The following is a 21,545-nucleotide window of genomic DNA, read 5'->3' on the forward strand; positions in this document are numbered from 1 at the left end:
TTTTCCTCATAGTTATGTGAATTTGGGCCAGCCACTTTACTTCTCTGACACTTAGTTTTATCATCTATCAAATGGGAATAGTAATAGGACCTACCTCACAGGGTTGTTGAGGAATCAAATGAGATAATGCACAGAGAGTGTTTAACATAGTACCTAACAACACATAGGGCCCAGAGTATCCTGGGTCAATGTAACCAACATAAAATAGAATCAGACTAGTATCTCCCATCTCTGGACATTCTACATATGATAAAAAGTAACTCTACTTCCTTTCAAGTCATCTTTGGGTTATCTGTAGTTTTTCTATGAATGTCCACCAGTGTAGATATTTAAGACTATTTTATTCTAGTCTAGCTTACCCTCCCACTCTCTCCAAGAAGACCTCTAGGCCAAAGATAGGCCCCAGTAGTGATGGTACAGTTATCTGAGAAATGGACAGAGGAGAGACAGGTTGTTGAGAATATTGATTTCCAGAGCTTCAAGGCTATTTACCTCATGATATAAAGGAAAGAGCATGGGCTTTTGTGTATATACAGACTGGAGTTTGAATTCTGGTTCTGCCACTTCCTGGCTATGACCTTCGGCAAGTTATTCAATTTCTATGAGTCTCAGTTTCCTCATCTGCAAAATGGGGCTAATAATATCAGCTTGATAAGGTTATTATGAAGACTAAATGAGAAAATGTATGTAAAACACTGGGAACAGTGTCTGACACACAGTAGGTGCTCACTAAATGTTGATTTCCTTATTTCTCTGCAACTGGCAGAAGCTTATTACTTGGTCCTTAGACTCATCAGGATTAACTCCCCCTGAGTCATTTCTTTCTCTGGAAATAATGTCACTTTACATGTGCAGAGTGCTTTGTAAGTCACAAAGTGCTCTCACATGTGCTATCTCACTTGTACTTTATAAACTCAGGAGGCAGGTAGAATGGGGGTTGTTATTCTCATTTTACAAATAACAGTGAGCAGAAAGAAGTGACTGAGATCACAGGGTGGTGGAAGGATGGAACTGGGAGTTTTCTTATTCCAAGTTCAGTGCTTCTTCCACTGTGCCCCCTCTGATCTTCAAAAACTGGTCAAGCAACTATTTTTTTGGACTGGCCGAGGTTAAGGATCCTCAAGGCCGTCTGCTAACCCTCCTCATCTGCTCCATCTCACTTCCCATGTCTCCCCTTCATGAACAGTTTGCCTCAGCAGCAATTCTGTCTGCCCTGCCCCAAACTTGATCGCTTTCTTCCACATGCCATTCATTGGTTTGTGACTAACCCATTTTTCTTCTTTGCCCCAACACCCAGCTTACAATTTGCAGCCTTCCCAAACCAGAAAGCCTTCTAGGATTGGCTGCGCCTGCCTTGGTTCATGCCCTCACTCACCAGCCCCTCAGACTTAGAGTGGCACTGCCCTACCTTGGACTTGACGACAGGCAGCTCGGAAAGAGGGTTCTTCGGGAGTTGGTGCAGCTGTGACCTTGGTTCCCCCGGCAAGACAAAAAGCTCCTTGAGGGCAGGGGCTGGGTCTTCCAGTTCTCTGGTCTCCCCAAGACAGGGCTCTGCCCACAGTGGGCGATCAAAGCTGCTGATTGCCTGACAGGGGGATGGCACTGTGGATGACCTCTGAGGTCACACTCAGCCCCCTGACTGTGCTGTATAACAGTGACACCTGCTGTGCCACTTCGTGGTCCTCATTCCCCCAAAAAGCCATGCTGTGTTGTACCTTTAAGCCTTTGCACATGCCTCTAGCTGGAATGCCATTTCCCTCCTTCTCTCCCGGGAAAACTGCTATTAATCTTTCAAGGATATAGTCCATCTGTCACCTTCTCTGTGAGGCATTCCTTGCCTGATTCCCCAGACAGAATTAATAGCTCCCTTGTTGATGTTGCCATGGCATCTGTTCAACCAATATTTGTTGGGAGTCAGTCATGCTGTGCTAGGCATCAGGAAAACAGATTAATCTAAGACAGTTCTGCCCTCAAGGATCTTATGGTTTAGTGAGGAGACCACTGAGTAAAAGACAAGTGGACTACAGTGTGACAGGGGCTGTGAGGTAGAGAGGCCCAGAGGACTGTGGGAGAACAAAGCAAGCCAAGGATAGCTTTCTAGAAGAGGGGACTCCTGAGCTTCCACCACGGCATTCAGCACACAATTATACCACTGTATGTTAGTATCTCTAACTCCCTACCAGCTTCTTGGGAGCAGCACGTTCCTTATTGACTTTTGAATACTTGATATCTAATGTGGTGCTTGGCACATAACTGGCATACAGTATTGAAATGAATACATTTGAATTAAATGGCCACAGTAACCCTTCCAGGCTAAAGGTTCTAAAAATTTACTGAGCAGAAAGAGAGACATTTGGCTTTTTTACTGCCTGGAAGAGCCTCTAGGTACAAGGTGGTCCTGATACCTTTTTACCTTAACCACCTACCCCAGCATTTCTGTGTTCCCCAGGGCCTAGAACAGTGCCTGATACATGGTAAGTTTTTGATAAATGTTTGAGGAAGGAAGGAAGGAGGAAGGGAAGGAGGGAGGAAAGGGAGGAAAGGAAGGAAATAAGGAAAGAAAAAAGACAGGGAGGGAGGGAAGGACGGAAGGAAGGGAGGGAGGGAAGGATGGAAGGAAGGGAGGGAGGGAAGGATGGAAGGAAGGGAAGGAAGAAAGGATGAGAAGGAAGAAAGGATGGGAGGGGAAGAAAGGATGGAAGGGAAGATGGTCGGAAGGTAGGAATTCTCCCAGTGAGAAATACTTACTGCAGGATAGACATGGCCAATCTGAGCAGTCCTCCCTATATGGAGCTCATCTTCATCTTCTTCTTCTGTTGTTTTCCTGTAGACTGGGTTGTCAAAATTCATGCTTTTGGTGTTCTTCCGCTTCCAGTTTCTCCAGATCAGGTATCCACTCATGCACAGCAGGGCTATCACCACTGGAGGAAGGACACAGGACACTGGACCTCCAGCAGGCTCCAGCCCACTGCTCAGACATCAGTGCAAGGCTTGTCACCACTCCACTTTTACTGCCCTTTGCTCCTCAGGCTCTGTTTCTGCATGTTCTTTTTCTGCTGTTTGAAAGCCCATCTCTCATCCCTTCTTTCCTTTACTAACTATTCATCCTTCAAGATCCTGTTCAAATGTGAAGTCTTCCCCAACTGTGGGCAGAGTCAGTTGCTCTCTCATGTGTGCTCCCAGATCACACACAGTATCTTACTTTATGTATCTGTACTCCCAACTAGATAGCTCTTTCAAGGCAGGGACTGTGTCTTTTTTATTTTTATTTTTTAACTCTCTACGCCCAGTTCCTAACACCGAGTAAGTGCCTAGTAACATGTGCTGAATGAATGAGTGAATTTTACCACACCTTTGCCCTAATGCTGCTGCTTCCCTAGATTTCTCTAAGAAAACAATTCTCTCCCAAAACTGGGGGATGGAGAGTGGGATGGGGCCAGGCAGAGTGTTTATTTCCAAAGGTGAGGCTCCACCTGAAGAAGAACATCTCTAGAAGAAGACACAGGGGGCAACACAAGCTCTGATTTAGAATAAATGACTATGTTAATGATTAAAGGAGGACGCTCTCTCCAACACAGCTGGGTAAAAATGGAGCAAGTAGCTTTGTAAGGTGATTAGCAGTCACTCTGAGCATCCCAGTGGAGGCTGAATGATCACCTATCTAGGATACTATGGAAGGGGTTTCCGTTTTAGTAAGATTACAATAATTGATATGCATTAAAGACAGGAACAAGGCAGTTATCACTGCTAATATTTATTGTCTTAGAGATCTAGCTATGCAATAAGGCCAGAAAAAAGTTTAAGGGTATAAATATGGGAAAGGAGGCCAGGTGCGGTGGCTCACACCTGTAATCCCAACACTGTGGGAGGCCAAGGCAGGCAGATTACTTGAGGCCAGGAGTTTGAGACCAGCCTGGCCAACATGGCGAAAACCCATCTCTACAAAAAATACAAAGTAGCTGGGCATGGTGGCAGGCACCTGTAGTCCCAGCTACTCAGAAGGCTGAGGTGGGAGGATTGCTTGAGCCTGGGAGGTCAAGGCTGCAGTGAGCCACAATCGTGTCACTGCACTCCAGCCTGGGCAACAGAGTGAGACCTTGTCTCAAAAAAAAAAAAAAAAAAGTAAATAAATAAATAAATACATATGAGAAAGGAGGAAACCAAGCTGTTATTAACAGCTATTTGTATTTTTAGAAACACTTAAGAGAAGCTGGTGAAAAACTATCAGAAATAATTTTAGTTAATCAAGAATCAACATAAAAGATCATTAGCCGTCTTTTTAATCAGCAAGAACCAATTAGAAAATGTAACGGAGGCCAGGCACAGTGGCTCACACACGTAATACCAACATTTTGGGAGGCTGAGGCAGGAGGATTGCTTGAACCCAGGAGTTCAAGACCAGCCTGTGCAAGATGGTGAGCCCTGGTCTTTACAAAAAAAAAATTTAAAATACTAGCCAGGCGTGGTGGTGTATGCCTGTAGTCCCAGCTACTTGGGATGCTGAGGCTGGAGAATCCCTTGAGCCCAGGAGTTCGAGGATGCAATGAACTGTGATCGCACCACTGCACTCCAGCCTGGGCAAGAGTGCAAGATCTTCTTGTCTCTTAAAAAAAAAAAGAAAAAGAAAAAGTACTGGAATAACAATACATTCATAGTAGCCCATCAAAAGCTATAAAATACCTAGGAAAATCTGAGAAGAAATATGCAAGTCCTATGTGATCTATAAAATTCTGCTGAGGGACATAAAAGAAGACTGAAATAAATAGGCCACATTTCTGGATGGGAAGCTTTAATATAATATTCTCCTCACATAAACTCATATATCTAAAGCAATCTTGATAAAAATTTCACCAAAATTTTTATAGAATCGATAAGATTATTCTGAAGTTCACCTAGAAGAGAAACTGAATAAAAATAGCTGAGAAGATGTTGTGAGCATAACATATCATGAAGTTGTGCTAATAGTATGTAGGAATATATAAATTGGGGAAGGAAAATAAACTGCTTAGACGCAAATCGAAGTACATATGGGATGTAGTTTATAATAAAGATGACAGTGCAAATCAGGAGAGAAGTATGGATTATTCAATGATGGTTTTGGAGAAACTAGACAGGTATATAGAGAAAAAACAGTTAAATCTCTACCTCATACCATACTCTAAATTCCAAATAGATTAATATCCTAATACTAAAAAAAAGTTTAAAGTAGAAAAGAAAAACATCAGGAGATATTTCAATAAGTTAGAGTGAGGCCGGCCTTCTTAAGCAAGACACAAAACCCAGAAATCTTAAAAGATTGACAGATCTGATACTTAAAAGTTTCATATTTATGCATGGCAAAAGGTACCATAAACAAACTTTAAAACCAAATGTCAGATTGGAAGAAAATATTTGTAACATATATTTTAAAGGTTTAATATTTGTCATGTATAAATATTTCTATAAGTAAGAAAAAGATAGCCAATAGAAAAATAAGAAAAGACTGTGAGTGGGCGATTCATAACAGATAAAATATAAGTAAAGGGGCTGATAAGCTTATGAAAAGATACTCTACCTCACAGGGAAATGTCAGGGAAATAATACTCATCTTTCAGTCCTCAGATTAGCAGAAATTAAAAATATTGAATATTTCAGAGTGAGTTATGTCAGCAAAACAGATGCCTCTTTCTATAGGGCAAAGGATGGCAAGAAAGGGGTAGATTTCTCTTTCCCCACTCCAATCAAAATAATCCTGGAATAATAACCTCACCATCATCTTTCCTGGTGAAGCCTTTCAAGGCCAATTCAAATGCTGTCTTCTCCAGAAGCGCCACGTTTACTCTGGAATTACCTTTCCTTCTACCATCCCTTCACAGGAGTATCATGCCACTATTACATTGTTTCTCTGTCTCTATCTATATCCAACATGCCCCTATCATAGCACATTATGACATGTATTAACATCTACCTTAAAGGACTTTAGTTTTGCCTGATTAAAGACTGAAAGCTCTTAAAGTCTTTATTTTTTTTCTTCCCTGGATCCTTGGCACTTGGCACAGTGTCTCACACAGTGGAGAAGTTTTTAAAACATTTGCTGACTAACTCGGCATACTGAAGATTCCCAGGATAAAAGGACAAAGTTCCTGTCCTTGAAGTACTCATAGCCAAGTAAGGGAGATAAAGCTCTGAATGGACAATCAGAATGCAAAGATACTGCTAAGAGATGAGACTGCTAAGAGAGGGGTGTACAGGATACCGTGTGGATGTTGGGGTGGAAGAGAATGAATCAGCCCCCATGATTCTCTGTGAGGTCTTAACAAAGTGTTATACTCTGGCCATACTGGTCTCCTTCTAGCTCTAAACCCACCCCACCCTGACCCTTCCAGGCCATTTCCTACTCCTGGCTTTACTCATGCTGTCTTCACTGCTTGGACTGCTCTTGATCCTCCTTCACTTGGCTGACCCAGCTCAAATATCACTTCCGCTAGGAAACCTCCTCTTCCCTCTTCCCCTCTCCCCCCGCCCAAGTTAAGTGTATCCTCAGCACTGTCTCTGAAGTCAGTGCATGCAGCTTAACCTTAGGACCTACCAGGTCGTAACAAACTTATCTGTGTTATGTGGGTCTCTCCAACAAGACTATAAACTTTTGTAGGGCAGAACCATGTCTTATTCATCTTTAACTGCCTTTCCTCCCCTTATCACAGAGTTTGGCACATAGTAGCTGCTTAATAAATACTTGTTGAAAACCAAACAGAAAGAAAACAAGACAGTATGACCTATTAAAGGAATGGTAAGCAGCTCTATTCATTAATTCAGCAAATCCTTGATTTCCTACCATGTGCCAGACATTGCTAGGAGCTGAGGAGAATAGTGAGCAAGAGATACCAGCCCTGTTCCTAGGGATCATACAGTCGCACTTCACATGGCTGGAGTGTAGAGTTTGAATCGAGGGATGGGGAGATGGGGTATGTACCTGGAAGGTCACCTGGGGCCAGGTCCTGAAGAGCCTTGTGTGCTAGGCTAAAAAACCAAATTAAATCAGGACTGGGAGATGGGCAGGAAGGCTGCAAGGGCAGAACAAGTCAATAGGGCAGGCCAAGTTCTCTACCCTGCTAGCGCTTTTCCCTAGGCCTAAGCAGGGTCTCTCTTTTCTCTTCAGTGACTGGGGGCCACACTCACCTATGGGCACGATGATCCCGATAACAGCGGCAGTGACTGTTGAGCCCATCTTACTGTCTTCATTCCCATCTGCAAAACACAAACATTTGCAGAATGATGCTCTGTCACTGTGTGTCCAAGCCCCTACTGGCCTCAAGTGGTAAGAACTACCCAACTGCTTCTCATCCTCATTCTAAAATGATGATCCTGGCTGTTGCCTAATAATTCAGTCTTTCCAGATCCTATCACAACTCCTGTGAGGCAAGCAGGACAGAGGTTATCTCCATTTTACAGGCAAGGAAACTGAGTCTTAACTGAGGGGTTTGGGGACTCACAGAAAAGTGGCAGAGCTGGGACTTGAACCCAGGACTCATGTCCCAAGTCCCATACACTTTCCACAGCATCATGGTGGTAGGAAGCTGGGGGCTGCACATGGCAAAGTGAGCACTTAGGTCTTTATGTTGCTGACAGACTAGGTCATTTGCCTTTTTCCATCAGTATCTGTTGCTTTGCCAGTATTGTTTTTGGTGAGCTGTCTGTCCATCTGCATTATCAGATTATTTTTCATAAGTAATTAAAATGGGACATAGTGTAGTGTAGAGGAATCAGGAGCATAGGCTTCTGTGTCAGACTTCTGGGTTCAAGTCCCAGCTCTACTACTCACTACCCATGTGACCTTGGGCAAATTATTATATATTATAAATACAGCACATGGTATTATACTTTTATATCTTTAAAATGGTGATATTACCTACCTCCTAAGGATATGGTAAGGATTAAATGAAATAATTTATCTAAAATGAATATAAAATGCTTGGCACAACTTTGCCTAATTCTAAGAGGGTGGAGAGTGGGATGGGGTTGTTGAATAGGGTCTAGATTTTAAAAAGATATGTAAAAGCACATTTTAAACTGAAAAGTGCTTGGAAAATTTACTGTCTTTTTGAAAAACTATGCCGTGCCATCTTTCTCACTCTTATAACCATCTTCATTGTAACATTTGTGAAGCACTTTATAGTTCAGAAAGCATTTTTCCCTTAGATCCTCCTGACAGCTCCCTGTGGTGTGAAAAGGAGCTATCATCTACACTTGCTGCAGGTGAGATGACTGCCCCAGCAATGGCCCAAGGCCCATCCTCTCTCAATGTGACTGTTTATCCTTGTTATTCCAAGAGAATCTAACAGTTAAGGGGAGAAAAAGCTGCACTGCTTGCTTCCAGAGCTAACTGTGGAAATGCTGCTGTCCTCCCTGCTCTGGGCCACAGTGAACACTGGACAGTGATATTAAAACCTAGAGCATGAGGAAGCCAGTGAGGAGAAGCTGGTGAGAGGCTCTGCCCTCAGACAAGAGGAACTGGAATTCACACATGCTCCGTCTGCCTCTGCAAACTTCGGAGTAAGTGCTCCACTCCAAAAAGCCAGCTTCTGCTGGCAAATAGGACCAATTAGGAAGATGCTGCCAAGCAGCTTGGTTTCTGGGCTGTCCATGTGGGGGAAAAAATTAAAAAGATAGTTTATCCTTTTAAATGAACTCCCTCTGGCAGGTAACTCAATTAAAAAGGTATTTGCTGATTAATGAGATAGAACATTTCTAGCAGTGACAATTACTGCTCCCAATGATTTAATAAGTGGTGAACTTAATTATTTTCATCCCAGGGTTGGAAAGAGGTATAAGGAGACCATGGTTGTAGATATTAATATCTGGGGACCTGCTGGGAACTGAGATCAGAGCTTTCCAAACACAAGGGACACCTCCTCATATACACATCAAAACTTTGTGAAACATAGACACACACACCCTCGCAGAGTCAGCAACGGCTGTGTGCGTGAGCACCTCCGGTTACACCGGTTACACCTTTGTCTATCATGGCAATCTTGTGAAGCAGGTGTGGAAGGGTGGTTATTTCCACTTTGTAAGAGAAACAACTGAGGCTCACAGGGTCTCAGCTTCCTACCAGACCCTCTGTAAGGTAGGGGCATCTAGGAGTCCTAAATCGCAGGCTGGTACTCTACCTCCCTCTCAGATATGCAGTAACCTCCTCAAAGATATGCAGTATTCAGCTCTGGTAGGTTCTCGCTTATCACATACCCCCATCCTGGCTTCCCTAGGAGCCCTCCCATGTCATGAAAGAATGCAGAACTCATTTCCTTACAGTGCTGGGAGTGGTTGCTGGTTGCAGGGCTTAGGGTAGATGGGCTGATGCTGGGAGCTCTGGGGACACTAACTGAGCTTGGGACTGCAGCTGCCAGGCTTGGTGTCTCTGTGCTGTGGTTCTGGTAGGTGGATCTGTGGACGGTGGTCCCAGGGGCTCTTGTGGTGGCAGGTACTGTCCTCGTCTTGGTAGAGGCTAACGTCGTAGTTGAGGTAGATTGAGGTGCTGGAGGGGAAATACCATGGAGGTCACTTGGACAGATAATTTTGTTGCCTAAGTTATTGCCTCTGAGATACACTTAGGAACTTATCTTCATGGCGTAGCTCAAATGCCACTTCTGTGAAGCCTTTCCTAATCTCCCTGGTGGGCTATGATCTTTTCTTTAGCTGAATGCTAAGCACTTCACTTTGATTCAATAAAGATGAATCATTAAAACATTGCTGTGGAATTAGTTGTGAGTAAGGCCAGCAATGAAAAGACTGTAGGGAGGGGAAATCAGATAAATCTAGAAGGATTTTACACTCATATTGTTATACCAATAGATTTAAATTCTTATTCCACTTTAAACAATTGAACCTGTAAATTATTAATAATGCAGTAGACTTAGGCTCAAATGAAAGGCCTTGGCTATACATCAAGATTGGGACATGCATCTGTGTATGTGGTTGAAGTAGTAACTATTAGTCCCAATTATATTGCAAAAGGGCTTCTGTATAGTGTTTGTTAAGTTCTAGGTGAGAAACAGGCAAATACATAGTTATCTGCATGCACCTGAAGCCATGGAGATTAAGGGTTCTTAACTTGAGGTTTTTAAAGGGTTCCAGAAACTCCCTGAAACTGAATTTAAAATGTTTTATGTATATGTGCATTTTTTCCTTGGGAGTGAGAAAAAGCTTTGGAAGGATCCTGGGGGCATGAGCATTCAAGGAAGGTAAAAAAGAGAAACCCCCAAAAGGCAACAAGTAACCAGGGAAGATAGAAGAAAACCAGCAGCATACTGTGTCCCAGAAGTCAAGGTTTCAGCAGGGTAGGGTCTGACACTGCCAGGGGCCATCCCTCCTGGAAGGTCTGCTTACCTCGGTAGCACCTCTTCATGTCTGGACCCAGCCACATTGTGTCAGGACAGGCACACGTGTACTTGGGAGAGTGGCTGGAGATCTGAGGAGCAGGAAGGCACAGGTACTCACAGCCTCCATTAGGCTGGACACTCAGCTCACAGGCATCTGGAGCTAATGGCAGAGAGGGAGACAGCTAGGGCACAGACAGGACATGCCAGGTCTTCCTGCCTCCTGAGGATGAGGCCTCTCCAACCTGGCTTGCTCAAAAAGCTTGCCCTACTACTTTTTTTTTCATATATTTTTTTTTCTTTTTCTTTCTTTTTTTTTTCCCCCAAAGCTTTTGGGATACACATTGTTTTTTGTTACATGGATGAATTATATAGTGGTGAATTCTGGTACTTTAGTGCACCTGTAACCCAAGTGTAGTGTACATTGTACCTAATGTGTAGTTTTTTTTTTTTTTTAATATCTAGCCCCGCTACTACCTTCCCCATTTTTAGTCTCTAAAGTCCGTTATATCACTCTGTATGCCCCTGTGTACTCATAGCTTAGCTCCCGCTTATAAGTGAGAGCATATAGTTTTTGGTTTTCCACTCCTATCATACTTTACTTAGAATAATGGCCTCCAGCTCCATCCCAAGTTGCTGCAAAATACATTATTTTGTTCCTTTTTATGGCTGAGTAGTATTCCAAGGTGTATATATGCCACATTTTCTTTATTCACTCATTAGTCGATGGACAGGTTGGTTCCACATCTCTGCAATTGTGAAGCCCTTCTACTTTTTAAATTTTTTTTATTTTTAATGTTTTGAGACAGGGTCTCACTCTGTTGCCTAGGCTAAGTGCAGCAGTGCAATCATAGCTCACTGCAGCCTCAAACTCCTGGGCTTAAGAAATCCTCCCACCTCAGCCTCCCGAGTAGCTGGAACTATAGGCGCATGCCACCATACCAGGGTCATTTTTTTTTTTTTTTTTTTTTTTTTTTTTTGAGACGGAGTCTCGCTCTGTCGCCCAGGCTGGAGTGCAGTGGCGCAATCTCGGCTCACTGCAAGCTCCGCCTCCAGGGTTCACGCCATTCTCCTGCCTCAGCCTCTCCGAGTAGCTGGGACTACAGGCGCCCGCCACCACGCCCGGCGCTCGCTCTGTCGCCCAGGCTGGAGTGCAGTGGCGCAATCTCGGCTCACTGCAAGCTCCGCCTCCAGGGTTCACGCCATTCTCCTGCCTCAGCCTCTCCGAGTAGCTGGGACTACAGGCGCCCGCCACCACGCCCGGCTAATTTTTTGTATTTTTAGTAGAGACGGGGTTTCACTGTGGTCTCGATCTCCTGACCTCATGATCCGCCCTCCTCGGCCTCCCAAAGTGCTGGGATTACAAGCGTGAGCCACCGCGCCCGGCCCAGGGTCATTTTTATAGTTTTTGTAGTGACAGAGTCTTGCCTTCTTGCCCAGGCTGGTCCCAAACTCCTGGGCTCAAGTGATCCTCCCGCCTTGGCCTCCCAAAGTGCTGGAATTGCAGGTATGAGCCACCATGCCCGGCCTCCCTACTACTTTTATTGGGTACTTTCCAGCACCATACCTAGTGTTTTATCCCTACACACTCATTTAATCCTTGCAACAATTCTGAGAGGTGGGGACGTTACATCCAAGAATGACAGATAAAGACACCTAGGCTCACTCGTCAAAGCTATACTCTAGGACTTTTTTTTTTTAAGAGGTGGGGTTCTTGCTCTGTCACCCAGGGCGGAGTGCAGTAATGCAATCATAGCCCACTGCTGCCCGGAGCTCCTGTGCTCAAGGGATCCTCCTGCCTCAGCCTCTCAGTGTTGGGATTACAGGCATGAGCCACCATGTCTGGACTAGAGATAGAACTTAAATTGAGGTCGGCTGGGCTCCAAAGCCCGTAAGCCCGTGGTTTTTGTTTTTCCCTGTGCCACATACTACGTCTCTCATTTAAATTTCTAGGTCTAGAATCAGGCACCAATCTTACCTCCTTACACTCCCTTGCTTTCCCACTTTCACCCTGCCAGCCAACACTTCAGTTACAGTTAGAATTAGTATATCCTAGTGATAGAGGAGGGAACAACCTAGTAGTAGGATTCCTAGATTCTATTCCCAACCAATAAGCTGACTTATTATATGGCCCTCGGATACATTAGCTTATACTACTGCAGAATGGCTACAAATAGCAAGTTAGATGCAGTGTGTCATGGTGAAAGCAGCTGTGGAACCAGAGAGACCTGGGTTTAGGTTTCAGTTCTGCCACCTGCTAACATTATTTTACCTCTCTGAGCTTCTGTTTCCTCAACTGTTAGAAGAGTAATACCCACACTTTGTAGGATTGGCAAAAACAGGACATTTATGTATTCATTTATACCCAGCCTTATTTCACAAAGAACTTGAGGTAAAATGAGACAAAATATATGATGAAAAAGTACTCTACCAACAAGAGGGATTGTTGTTATTATTCCTGGGGTTGCTGAGTTGTGACCTGAATGTGAACACAGCCTGCCTGGTGAAAGGAGAGGACACAGTCAGGGGACCTGGGACCTAGGACCAGAGACAGCTCACCTCTTGGCTGCTTCAGCTCATGGAAGATGACAATGTCATGTGGGTTGTTGAGGTTCTCAGCCAGGATGGAGATTTCCAGGCCATTGAGACGATTTGCACTGAAAATGGCCTCATTCTCCAGGTCTGTCCAGAACACCTTGTCCTGTGGGGTATAGATGCAGAGGATGGGAGGCCTGGAGTCTAAATCCATGACCTCAGTCTGAGGGGTTGGCCCAAACCATAGTCACAAGAACTGCCCTGAAATCTCCCCTGATCTGTCCTGTCCATGGATTCACGGCGGGGCTCTCAGCCTCTAAACTGTGATGCACCTCTCCTCGTTCCCTTCTATCTTAGAGGATTATTCGTTGATTCTGTGCTTTGAACTGACAGCCACAACATTACTCATTCATGCTGAACTAAGCCTGCTTGCTAGAGCCCAGCAGAAACCCAAGGTTAAATCTCTATAGCATTATCGTTACTGGGGCCTGGGACCAAGATTGGAAGGGATGTGTGAGCTCTGAAGGTTATGCCCTGCTGGGCTTCCTATAGCCTCTGGGTATCCATATGAGTCCACTTGGTTAGTCCATATAAGCCTAGATGTGCATCTGTCAGCAAATCCACACATACAGGTACAACTGTGCATCCTCATACACAGATCTAAACACATACCCAAATTTTCATCCACACACAAAAAGCTACATTTGCCCCTGAATATGCAGTCTAAATACATCTTGGTATATGTATGTACACACATAAGCACCAGCACTTAGAGGAATGCACACCTTTATTCTGATGCATTTATATTTACCCATGCACATACACATACTTTACATGTACATGCCATGTATATAAACAAGCACAAACACTTGTGTACCAACACACCTGTCCTTTAAAGCAGGGGCTGGACTTAGAGGTGGAGCTTTGCCCGCAACTTCAGAGCAGTGCTGAGTAACTTTGCTGCAAGCAAATCCTGCCAATGCCCACCACAGACCATCATCCCCTTGCTTTCCCTCCCCTTGGTGGTGGAGTTAGTTTTGGGGAAGAGGTGAAGGTGTGAGACCTTGGTTGGTTCTGGCTTCTTCATTCCCGGAGAAGAAAAGTCATTAGGGTCAGGGCACAAGAGGGTCTTGGCTCCTTGCTTTCCTGGGAGCTTCTTGAGACTAGGATAGTGTCTGATTCGCTTCTATGACCCCAGGGTCTGGCAGAAGTCAATAAAAATGTGCAGAATTGAACAGCATCTCTCAGGCCATTTCCTCCAGTAAATGATTCTCAGGATATGTATGTTTCTTCTTCCTTTCCTCCCTTTACTGGGTACCTTTTGTATATGGGTTACAGTGCTGGGTGCTGAGGGCATAGAGAGGAAACATACATGCCTAGCAACTCACCTGTGAGAAGTGCTCTGGGAGAGGGGTCTTGGGAGGAGAGCATGGGAAAGGCTGCCAGGTGGAGAGTGGGCTGCAGAGCCTTTGTGTGCAGGCAGCTCACAGATCGTTTACAAACAAATCAGTTGGTTTCCCTGTTCCTGTTTTCATTTGAACAAGTCTCAGGGACTCATCCTATTTGAACAAGCGTTTTCTAGGCTTCAGCTTCCTAGTGGGCCCATGCCTCTCCTTACAGGACTCACCTCAAACACAGCTATCCCAAAAGGGTGGCTCAGGAAGTCAGTGGAGGAGATCAGCATCTTTCTGTTGCCTCCACTGAAGTCAATGCTGGACAGTTGGTGTAGCTTGGAGTCTACCCAGTACAAGCGCTGGCTCAGCAGATCTTGGGAAGGAAGCAGGATCAGGTCATGATCCTGGGACCCCAATCTGGAGCTCTGTTCCTTTGTACCCCCCCCGCCCACATTTCTAGGCCTCACACTGAGGCCAGCCTAGGGCAACCATTAGGAAACAAAGTCACTGGCACCATGAGAGGACCCAGAAACAAGACTCATGGAGTTCCAGACAGTGATCAGGACAAGGCACTAGAATAGGCCCCCAACCCAGGAAAGGCAGGGCTCACCCAGGGTGATTCCGTTGGGCCATTCGATATTGTCCGACACCAGTGTTTGCCGGTCCACACCGTTGAGCCCAGATTTCTCAATCTTGGCCTGGTCCCCCCAGTCAGACCAATACATGAACCTAAAAGACAAAATAACCCAATTTGGCTTCTTGCTGGGGACATGACCAGGGTAGTCTGAGTCACAAGAGCTCAATAACCCATTGACTAGTTGTGGGTTATGTTTAGTAGGGACTGAGAAGACCTCTAAAGTTCTTTTGAACCATCAAATCTTAGAATTAGCAGGCACTTTAGCCTTCACATCTTTTGAGAACTTGAGGAAAACTGTTCTCTGAGATTGCATCCAGACTCAGCTGCATAGCCTGTGACCCCATCTCTCCCACTTGTGGCAGTGCTAACTAGAGCCTTAGGGTGTCAGTGTGGGGAAGGCCCTAATAAACCCTCTCTTTTCTGGTTTCAGAGGAGAAAGTGGATGAGCTTCCTAACTCAGGTAACCCTCCCTGCTTTTGTCTCCTCAGGCCTACTAGGGCTGGTAGCAGCCCACTGTTAACTAATCCAAGGTAGTAAATTAGACCTAACCCACTCCTTTGTAAATAGTCCCTTTATTAAACCCTCCTCCAATTATCTTCAGTATGCAGTGGGTTTCCTGCTGGGACCCTGACAAATCCACAATGGATTGGGGTTGGGCTGGGTGTAACTCTATGATGTGAGGGACAGGATGTGGCAGGTGCAACACAAGGTCTGCATGAGAACAGACAGAGAACCGGGATGAAGTGAGGGTGAGAGGAGAGGCTCCGTATCTGTCAGAGTGCCTAGTTCTGTGCTGGGAGCACCTGACCTATGCTTAGTGAATGGCAGCTATCAGTCACTTCCCAAGGCCTCACATAACCTCCCATGTGGTACTCCCCTCACCAGCTGCCCTTGCTCGAAGAAGAAGGTTTTCTTATCCCTGTTTAACAAGGAAATAGCAGTAGGAAGCAGCTATTGATTCTGTTAAACTTAACATGATACAATGCTAAAAAAACCACCTCAAGATATCCCCACTGAGGGAGAGAGGGAGTCCTGTTCTGTTCAGAATCCCTAACTCCCAAAATTGAGGGGTGGCCAGAGCAGGGCAGCCTAGGTGGTGAGGGCCCAGAGACCATAGGCAACAGGGGTAGGGATGGAGGCAGGCAGTCTGAAGCAGAACAGACCAGTGATCTTGGTCCTCAAATCTTGCTGGCTCTCCCACAGGGCAGGGAATAGACATGTTTTATGTAACTCCAGAGGCCAATGGAGGAAGTTGTAGGGGGACAGATTTGGGATTATGAGGGAAAAAGACCCACTTTCTAATGGGCAGAGCTGCCCCACAGTGAAACAGGCCCTATGGGAGGTAATGAGCTACCTGTCTTTGGAAGTATGTGAGCAGCTGCCAGATGCCCACCTACAGCAGCCTGAAGAAAGGCTTCCACCCCCAGGAGCTTCTATCAGGCCATCTCTAGAGCCCTACTCTGCTCTGAGACGCTCCAATTCTACGACATAACAAGTGGGTGGGAGAGTCCGGGGAGAACTTTGGTGACCAATGCCCAGAGAACCTTGGTTGGGGATTAACAAGACTTCCCCATGGCCTGTGTCTGAGTGGTCCAGAGCTTTCTAGAGCCCTCAAGATAGCTCTTGTGACAGACGTAAGAGGACTGAGCACCTATGGTGGGAGAATGGGAAGTTCAGTTAGGACACTCACCCTCGCAGGGGGTCAACAGCGATGGCCCGGGGTTCACTGAGGTTACGGCTGAAGAGAGTGCGTCGGCGGCCACCATCAACTGTGGCCACTGAGATGGTCTTATTGCCCGAGTCAGTCCAGTAGATGTGCTTGTGGACCCAGTCCACTGCCAGGCCCTCTGGAGAGTGCAACTGCTCGTCAATGAGGACCTCCTGCTCTTTCGGGTCACTGGCCTTGTCCATGTAGGCACTTAAGAGAAAACAGAGATGACCATGGGACAGATGTTCCACCCATGGGACCATCTGGAGCCACCTGTGCACCCTTCCCCTCTCTCTCTTCCATCTGGGCCATGGCAATAGATTTTTAGAGGAACGTGGATAATTTCCACTCTACACATTCCCTGGGGTACCAGGGTAGGGGTACAGACTTACATGGGCCACAGTCTCTGGTTTCTAAGGTGGGGCTGCCCCACAGCTCTGCCCATTAGAGTGAGCCAGATATAATACAGTGTGATTATGGAAAGCATTAGAGGCTATGGCAGCAGAGGCATGGAGACTACCTCATCCCAGAGGGTGGGAGAAGGCTTTATAGTTGAGTCCTGAAGGAAGAGTTCACCAGGAGCACAAATTCACCAGGACAGAAAGCCGTTAGGGAACAAGAAAGGCTTGTGCAAATGGCCAGAGGTGAGTCTGCTCTGAACAGTGAGATACTTAGGGGAGCTGCTTATGTGGGTGTCAGACTGCAAGCAGGTATAGGTAGGAACCCCATCCTGATGGGCTTTGAGTACCATGCCAAGGAATTAGGATTTATCCCCAGTGGTAACTGGACAGGCCAGAGGACATAGTCCAATAAGCATGTTAGTTCACTGTGGCATCTATGGAGTGGATGGGTCGGAAGGAGAGGGAATGAAGCAGGGAAACTGGTTAGGAGGACATTACAGCATCTGGGTGGGAGATTAAGAGAGTCTGAAGAATGACTGTGCCAGTGAGAATGGAGAGAAGGGCTAAGAATACAGTAGACACTCAGGAGGCAACATTAGCAAAGCAGCAAATGCTGTTTCCCCAGAGGTTTTCTTCTTCTTGCCCTCTCTCTGGGTGATTAGTTCCTTAGTGTCCACTGCCATCAATAACTAAGTCTCCAATCCCAACAGCTCTCTTATGATCCAGACTGCAAAGCCAACTGGCTCCCCTTGGATGTCCCATGGACACCTTGAACTCAATATGTCCAAAATTGTTCATCCCCATTCCCCTCCCCTCGGCCAACCAGACGGCCCAACCCAAGCCCTGATCCTCCTCCACTGCTTCGCACATCAGAGAACAGCACCACCATTCATGAAACCTCCCAAGCCAAAAACCTGAAACTCCTAAAATTCACTATGAAGGAGTAAATTTCTTCCATCAGCCCCATATCTAGTCTGTCACCAAATCCTGCCTCTTTCAGTTACAACTCTTGGACAGGCATAGTTCTAGTTATGTTTTTGGGTGTGTGTGAACTGAGTGTCTGTATGTTGCGGGGAGGCAGGAATCTAGTTGTCAGTGAGTGGCACTTGCTATATTTGCTTCCATCCACTCTTCCACCCATCTATCCCATCATTCTTTCATCAGTGACTCAGTGTCTACCCAGCGCCTGGTCATCGGCACTCCTGCCAAGTGGATCTCAGGACAAAGAAAGGACATGACTGCCTAAAGGGGGCCCAGACATGCAGGGAGACAGGCTGCTGGCATCTGAGAAAGTCCTAGGAGAGAACCTCCTCCAGTGTGTGAGGAGCTTCCCAAGTACCAGGTCCACTGACTGTGGCATCAAAGACAGTGAAAAGCTGGCCTTGGGGTGATGCCATCCAGGAGGGCATGCCAGATCAGATGCCCAGGTGAGTTCGGAGGCCTCCTCTGTACTTTCTCATGATCATCACAAATGGATGTCATGAGAGGGATCCTCTGGGCAGGGACCAGGTCTAAGTCCCCAGGTTCCAACACACAGGGATGTGAGCTGCTTGGAAAGTCCTCCCCAAAGCCAGGATTTCTTCCTTTCTGCCCTGGCCAAACAGTTCCTGTGTCTTGTGCTTCCATATTAGGCCTCCAGAGGTCAGACAAATCCCAGGTGTTTGGGGCTCAAAGCTGCTAACCCAAGGGAGCCCTCAGCCTACTCCAGCCCCAGTAAAGTCCCAGAAGTTCCATATCCACTGTGATCCTGCATCTCTTCCCAAGTCCCAACTCTGTCCTGAGGAGCTCTAGAGGCAGAGGCCACTCCTCCCCTCCTCACCTGTCACCACCCCTCACCCCCACTCTTCAGGCCTTGCTGCAGAGGATGTGGTCGCTCACCTATAGATCTTACGGTAGGAGAGGTCACACCAGTAGATGCGATTGGTGGCAACTTCCACATCTAGTGCCACGACATTCTTGAGCATAGGGATGAGGCGTGAATAGTTCCGCTTCACCAGGTCGATCCTCCGCACCTCATGCCGGTTGGTGAAGATTAGGGAAGGGCTCTTGCCAGCTGCCATGCAGGGAGGTTGAAAGAGAAAGAGTCAGTGCAAGAGGGAGGGAGCCTGGAGACCAAGACTCTGCCACTGGCTTGCTGGCTGACACATCCATTTTCCTTAAAATAGTAGCAACAATTCCTACTTTACAGGTTGCAGGAGCAGATGAAATAATGAGTACAGAAAGCAGAAGATGCAGAGCACCATGCATAGCAGGAGGATTCTTATTCTTTTTATTAGATATAAACTTCTCCAAAATCTTTTATGGCTCCCCATTTTCTCCTTAGGCCTGCACTGAAAGCCTTCCACAGTGTGACCCCAAGTTCCCTGTCCAGCCTTATTACTCGCCCCTCCAACATAGCTTGATTCCAGCTACCAGATACCATTACCTAGCCATGGATGGGCTTCCTGCCTTAGGGCCTTTGCTCAGGTTGTCCCTTCCACCTACCATGTATTTCTTTCCAGCAACTACCACCTTCTCTACTTGGGCCCTACTGCTGTGGTTCAAGAAGGAACTACCTGAGCAAGTAAGTGTCTTAGAAAGATAACTAGGGGCCAGGCACAGTGGCTCACACCTGTAATCCCAGCACTTTGGGAGGCTGAGGCTGGTACATCGCTTGAGGCCAGGAGTTTGAGACTAGCCTGGGCAATATGGCAAAATCCCATCTCTAAAAAAAAAAAAAATTAGCTGGGCATGGTGGCACATGCCTGTAGTCCCAGCTACTCGGGAGGCTGAAGTGGGAAAATCATTTGAGCCCAGGAGGTCAAGGCTGCAGTGAGCCATGATTGTGCCACTGCACTCCAGCCTGAGTGACAGAGACTGTGTCTCAAAGGGAAAAAAAAAGATAATTCAGGATAGAAAGTGTTGTGGACATAGCAAGAGATGAGCTTCAGAGATTGGCAGGGGCCAGATCACAAAGGGTCCTATGAGCTGGGTGAGTTTGTTCTCTATCCTGAGCCAATGGCAGAGATGGGACATATGTGATATACAACACGGATTATATATATGCAGTAGAGACAACATACAACTGCTCATGTATACAAAAAACCTGTTTTCTTCTTAGATTTGGAGTTAGATTTTAAGATGATAAATAAGTGACCTAGACTTTCCTGGCTACTCCGTATGGGAGATCACTGTCCCACGGGCCTCTGAGGGCCTAGCACCAGCTCCCACAGGCTGTTTCTAGATGTATTGGGCCACTCTCAGGCACCAACACTGTCTGAGGGGCTGCTCCTAGTAACACCTGCCCCTCAAGCTCCCTATGCCTCCTTCTCTTGTTTTCCAGCTGACGCTTCTGCCAGCCACCAGTCCCTGTCACTGTGCATCTTTGCCAAGCTAATGTGCTCCCTGGAGGATGGGACCAGCACAGAGTCGTGTAGGGCCTGGGGCTGGGTGTGTGACCTGTGTGTAGTGATGGAGACTAATTCAAAGCAGGGTGGGAGTGAGACAGAAGTGTGGTACAAATAGAGAGCATGGAGAATGGGCTCAAGGTGCAGGAAGGGGCAAGGATGAAAGCTGAGTTCCAGGCCAGCTCTGCCACTGACAAGCTGTGATTTCCCTCACCCCAAAATGACAGTAATGACATTTTACCTCCCTGAAGGCAAGAGCCAGGTTAAAGGGGCATGTTGGAGTGATTTTAAATGACAGCTGTGACTGTGACAGGAACCCCCTGTGTTTATGATTTGAGATTTTATGTAATTGCACTTGAAATATTCATGTGTGTGGATTTTGTATATGCATGGGTAGTTGCATGTTGTCTCCAGTGCATGTACATAATCTGTGTCATGTATTACATGTGTTCTATATGGGGGCAAGAACAGGTTACATGTTATATGTGATATACTAATGTATGAGTTACATATTGTACAGTTTGGGTGGTATACTTTTTGGGTTTATGGGCTACATGTCAGTATTATGGCTGCTGTGTTGTTATAATTTATATGATGTATATTGTATTTAACTTGCATATGAACTCCAGACTCATATATCCAACTGCCTTCTCAATATCTCTACTTGGACACCTAACCAGTTTTCTTAAACTTAACATGTCCAAAACAGCCTAAGATTCCTCCAAACCTGCTTCCCTCACCGTCTTTCCCAAGCCCACACGTAGCAATCTTATTTTTTCCATTGCTGTAACTCTTTTTTTTCCCACATTCCACATTCAATTCATAAGCAAATCCTGTTGGCTGGCCTTTGCATTATATCTGCAGTCTGTCCACTTCTCATTATTCCCACGGTAATAATGTGGGAATAAGGGTTCAGCCACCATCACACCTCGCTTCTGGATTATTGCAATGACCTCTTAAGTGGTTTCCCTGCCTTCTCCCTTGTCCTCTACAGTCTGTTCTCAATACTGCAGTCAGAAGGACCTTCTTAAAATGTCACACCATGTCCCTTCCCTACTCCGAGCCCTCAATGGTTTCCCCCCAGTTAGAGTGAAATCCAGAGCTGGCTCTTACAATGGTCTAGAAGGCC

General features: G+C 46.0%; 1 protein-coding gene across 7 annotated transcripts in view; it reads right to left on the reverse strand.

Moving 5' to 3' along the window:
• The window catches only part of LRP8 (LDL receptor related protein 8), an 85,545-nt gene that overhangs the window by 5,569 nt on the left and 58,431 nt on the right, over positions 1 to 21,545 (reverse strand). For 4 of the 7 annotated variants that reach the window (XM_032137446.2, XM_032137441.2, XM_032137445.2 and 1 more), the window contains 10 exons: positions 18,909 to 19,083; positions 16,612 to 16,839; positions 14,895 to 15,013; positions 14,518 to 14,657; positions 12,915 to 13,056; positions 10,366 to 10,518; positions 9,290 to 9,514; positions 7,159 to 7,227; positions 2,749 to 2,921; positions 1,409 to 1,585 (listed from right to left, as the gene is read on the reverse strand). In XM_032137446.2, the coding sequence (XP_031993337.1) occupies positions 1,409 to 1,585; positions 2,749 to 2,921; positions 7,159 to 7,227; positions 9,290 to 9,514; positions 10,366 to 10,518; positions 12,915 to 13,056; positions 14,518 to 14,657; positions 14,895 to 15,013; positions 16,612 to 16,839; positions 18,909 to 19,083 (1,601 nt within the window). The remainder of the gene's footprint in view (positions 1 to 1,408; positions 1,586 to 2,748; positions 2,922 to 7,158; positions 7,228 to 9,289; positions 9,515 to 10,365; positions 10,519 to 12,914; positions 13,057 to 14,517; positions 14,658 to 14,894; positions 15,014 to 16,611; positions 16,840 to 18,908; positions 19,084 to 21,545) is intronic. The other 3 variants (XM_032137443.2, XM_058430439.1, XM_032137442.2) reach the window with 1 other exon arrangement.

This window comes from Hylobates moloch, unplaced genomic scaffold (genome assembly GCF_009828535.3).
Source record: "Hylobates moloch isolate HMO894 unplaced genomic scaffold, HMol_V3 SCAFFOLD_18, whole genome shotgun sequence".
In the NCBI taxonomy this organism is placed as follows: domain Eukaryota; kingdom Metazoa; phylum Chordata; class Mammalia; order Primates; family Hylobatidae; genus Hylobates; species Hylobates moloch.